The 4,519-nt window shown below is 31.4% G+C and overlaps 1 protein-coding gene across 1 annotated transcript; it reads left to right on the forward strand.

Moving 5' to 3' along the window:
• The first annotated feature begins 421 nt into the window (after positions 1 to 421).
• On the forward strand, positions 422 to 3,146 carry LOC123655937 (juvenile hormone acid O-methyltransferase-like). The gene is made up of 4 exons (XM_045591676.1): positions 422 to 889; positions 1,505 to 1,676; positions 2,430 to 2,538; positions 2,894 to 3,146. Exons 1-4 carry the CDS (start codon positions 528 to 530, stop codon positions 3,070 to 3,072), a joined length of 822 nt encoding a protein of 273 aa, XP_045447632.1. The 5' UTR covers positions 422 to 527; the 3' UTR covers positions 3,073 to 3,146.
• The last annotated feature ends 1,373 nt before the right edge of the window (positions 3,147 to 4,519 follow it).

The following is a 4,519-nucleotide window of genomic DNA, read 5'->3' on the forward strand; positions in this document are numbered from 1 at the left end:
CATACAAAATTCATTTCACATTGTTCAAAACAACGTTTCAAATTATGTTGAGATAAGTATTACTGACGTACTAACATTGCATGTATTGCATTAAAACCGAAATAATATATTGTGTAATCGAAATAATAAAATAATGATTTTGCTGTAATGCTAGGCACGAAAAGTATGAGAACAATAAACAACAAGTAAATTGCAAGCACTTGCATATTCATTGTTCAGACACAATTGACTTAGGTACGTGTTCGTATATTTACGTAAAATTTCTGTTATTAATTTAGTTAATAATGATTAATGTTTAAATCATCGCATATATATAATTTTCAGATTTTGAGAAAAGCTCGTAACCAAAACTTAACCCAGCTTTCTTCGACCATCTTTGCTACAGCGGTCGACTATACTGTGTCGGTGGCATATATAAACACTTACGTACCACGCTCCTAACGAGATTGTTCGCCGAAACCGAGCCGAACGCAGCAGCTTAACGAGTGCAAACCCTCAAACAAATATCTCCTAAAAAATATACGAAAATGAACAACGCTGTATTATATCAAAAACACAACATTATATCAAAAAATGATGCTTTGAAATGTTTAGAGGAATATGGACAACTAATTACATGGAAAAACGGCAAAATTACGGTTTTAGACTTAGGTTGTGGAGATGGAAGCGTAACGACGAGTATACTGAAACGATTTATTCCCAATAATTGTGAAAGACTGGTAGGTTGTGATATTAGCGAAAGCATGGTAAAGTATGCTAATGAGCACTATGCGAATGATCACACCAGTTTTATGGTGTTGGACATTGAGGGCGACTTACCGAACGAGCTTCGAGGAAATTTTGATCACGCATTTTCATTCTACGCCATGCACTGGATCCAAAATCAAGAGTGAGTGATACCTAAATTTACTATTTATTTCTATTTTATATTTGTATAAATACAATATACGTATATATCGCTGAAATTAGTCACAGAATTTATGCAACTTTTCGATTCACTGAAAAGATGGAAAAAATTTCTACCGATTAAAACTAAAATATCACTAATCAACAGTCTTATTATGCCAATCTTGGATGAATCAGATCCATGCTATCCAGACCTATCGAAGGAACTAATTAATAAATTAACTTTAAACAAAAATATATTGTTTCTTGAAATTCATTGATTATGTACGTAATGTATACAGCTTCACTTACGTGATAAAAGAAAATTTCACTGATTCGTGTTTTGATACATTATTGTTTTTCATTTCTTTCCGTTGAGTGTGAAGCATTTACTTAATGTAAGATTTTGTTTGTTCAACACCATTTACTCGTCTTTATGTAAAAGCAAAAAAAAAAAATGAAAAATACACACTATGTTGACCAGTACATAACCAGTTCTGTTATTTTGGTTTCAGCTTAGATTTCGACTGAACCTATTTCGGTCAGACTCTAACTTTCGCCCAAAAGTATAATATTTACTTCAGCTCAGTTAATTTCACAGTACTTTTACAAATTTCAGGGTTGGATTTAGAAACATATATGATCTACTATCAGAGGGTGGCGAGTGCTTTTTAGTATTTCTGAGTCAATGGCCAATGTTTGACGTTTATCGCACCCTATCTCGTTCAACAAAATGGAAGTTATGGATGGAAGATGTTGAACGCTTTATTTCACCCTATCATGACTGTCAGGTAATAATCACTTTATTATCAGTTATTACTATTTTCATTTTGCGCTTACGTTATTAGCTTAAAAGTAATAACTATTTGTATATTGTGTATATAAAAACTACACAGTATCGTTGTCGTCGGCAGAAATTATCTATATTTAAACTATACCATTTTTAAATATGTGATGTAAAACTAATTCAGTAGTAATATTTTAATATGGAATATTAGATTATAAAAAGAGTTAAGTATAAAATAGCTTTTATGTTAGAAATTGTTTTGTTGCAAAAGATAAACACAACTAACTATACTATTAATAATAGGAACAAAGACGTAGACACATAAATTTAAAAAGACTTCATCTTTTTTATAATAATTAAATTTTTGTTCATTGCAAACTAAAAAAAAACGACTTCAATTTCGTTCTTCAATACAACGTAAGTAGACGAAAAATAAGTCGAGTAAATACACATAATCAAGTATTATCAAAGAGTAGTCATCATTTACACACATAAGTCATCATTAGCGATAACTCAAAAAGTACATATCAGATCTTAATTAAATTTGAATAGGACCACTTAACACATATCACCTTTTGATTAAAATAAAACCATCATAATCGGTCCACCCAGTCCAAAGTTCTGAGGTAATATACACAATAAAAATATAGTCGAAAAAGAACATCTTTCTTTTTTGGAGTCGGTTAAAAAGGGAAATGAACCAAAACAAAATGAAATGAAGTTTTCAATTACTAAAATATTTAATAATTTTTTTAAGGAACCTGAAAAGAAGGTCAAACAATTGATGATGTCGATCGGATTCACTTCGGTGGAAGTCGAATGTTTGCAGAAGACATTTGTTTATCCCGACCTCGATGTACTCAAAGGTAAGTTTACTATTTTTAATAAAAAATTAATCCCATTTTCATTGGTTACGCCATAAGTTGAGAATGATCGGAATTTATTCGACCCTTCTTTTTCCTTCTTCTGGTTCGTCAGAACACGTTCACAATTCGTTCTTCAGACACGTATATATACTCTTTTGTTTATTATTATAGAAGTATAGTCTTTGAAAACTGAACCTTAATAATGTTCAAACTTATAATTTAAATTAATTATGGTCGAATTTCGATCACTGCTCGTCCACTAAGTACATACACCTACAGTATTACCTAAAACCATGTACAATTTTTTTGTTCAAATAAATATAAGCTAAGTTTTGTTTTATTCTCATACTTTCAGGATCTGTAACATCAATCAATCCTTTCAAAATACCAAAAGATTTAGAGGAAGATTATGTGGTAGATTTCTTTAATGTTCTCCGAGACTTGCGTGTTATTGATCATGCAAGCAGTAACGTCGATGAACCGATCAAAGCGACATTCAACTACCATCTTATTGTAGCCAAGGGAAGAAAATAGTCGATTTTTTAAGTAAAACGTTTGTAAAGTAATACAAAGTTTTTAAAGTAGTACAAAATATTAATATGACTTAATAATTATTATTTCACTCATTTCGATTTCTAAAACAAACTAGTTTAAATACTATTATAATGTGAGAATAAGCTTTAACGTAAGTTATTGTAACACGTTATTGCGTATTTTATAAAATGAACTGTTTAAAGATTTTATTTTTATATTTAATAAATATTCTTTAAATATAACTTGTTTTGTGATTTCAACGATTTACGTAACGTTTCAGCCTGTAATATCCCACTACTGGGCATAGGCTTCTTTCCCCATGTAGGAGAAGGATCAGAGCTTAATCCACCACGCTGCTCCAATGCGGGTCGGCGGATATATTCCCTACTATAAGTAACGACCGCTATCAGGTGTACATGATAACAACCGGGACCGACCGCTTAACGTGCTCTCCGAGGCACGGTGGGGAGACCCACCAGGACTGCACAAACACCCAGACCACGGCAAACACCTGTATGGCCAATACATATGTTTGTCATTTCAACGATTTAATTTAATTTAATTTTGTACTAACTCTTATTTGCTATTAAATGCTGATTTACGATACTATTGAAACGTTTGCTGTAATAGATCTACTGTGTTCTAAAGTGTAAAAAACGTGTGGTCTAAAGTGCATTCGATTTTTTTTTTTTTTTTTTGATATTTGGCCATAGCTCATAAGAGATTCGTTTTAATTATCTAATTATCATTATTTGCATATAATTATTGAATGAACTAACGTGTTTAGGTTTATAAGGATTAATAGTGTATTCATGTAAAAGTTTCCTTAGTACCTACTGCAATCAAGGTCCGTTAGGTTCCGCAACTCGCTTATTTGGCGGCTATTGAACGAACGTTGGCGGTTGGCGTTTATTCCACTCGACGGCGGCGGCGCACTATGGGAAAGCTCCCAAAGCCATACAAAGCCGTCTCAAAACCGTTTCACGAGAAAGTCATTGTTATGGAATAAAAATAATAAATTAATATAGTCTGATAAATAAGCTTTCTTTATCTATTTTTTTTTATTTTTTTTATCGTTATAATATATATAAATAGGCTTCAAAGCTAACTCATGTTCAATAACGTAATTTTGACTGACTTTGAGAAACAAAAAAATTGCACATATTTGCACTTTTTTTGTCACGGTGTCAAAACATATCGCGGCGTAAAAATCATTATTTTTTCAATTTCTTTTTATTTCTCATAAAATCATTTGGTATCTATTAAGGTCAAATTGATAAAAAGTTCATTACAGTGATGAGTATTATTAATAGTATTTTCTGGTTTTGATACAGTTTTGACCACCTTAAATAAATAAATATGGTCACTTATCTATTAGGGTCGAATTAAAAACAGGCTGGTTATGGGAAGAGTGCAAGTTATTATTTTCTTATCTTTTTGCACATAG

Source organism: Melitaea cinxia, chromosome 8, assembly GCF_905220565.1.
Source record: "Melitaea cinxia chromosome 8, ilMelCinx1.1, whole genome shotgun sequence".
NCBI classification, from domain to species: domain Eukaryota; kingdom Metazoa; phylum Arthropoda; class Insecta; order Lepidoptera; family Nymphalidae; genus Melitaea; species Melitaea cinxia.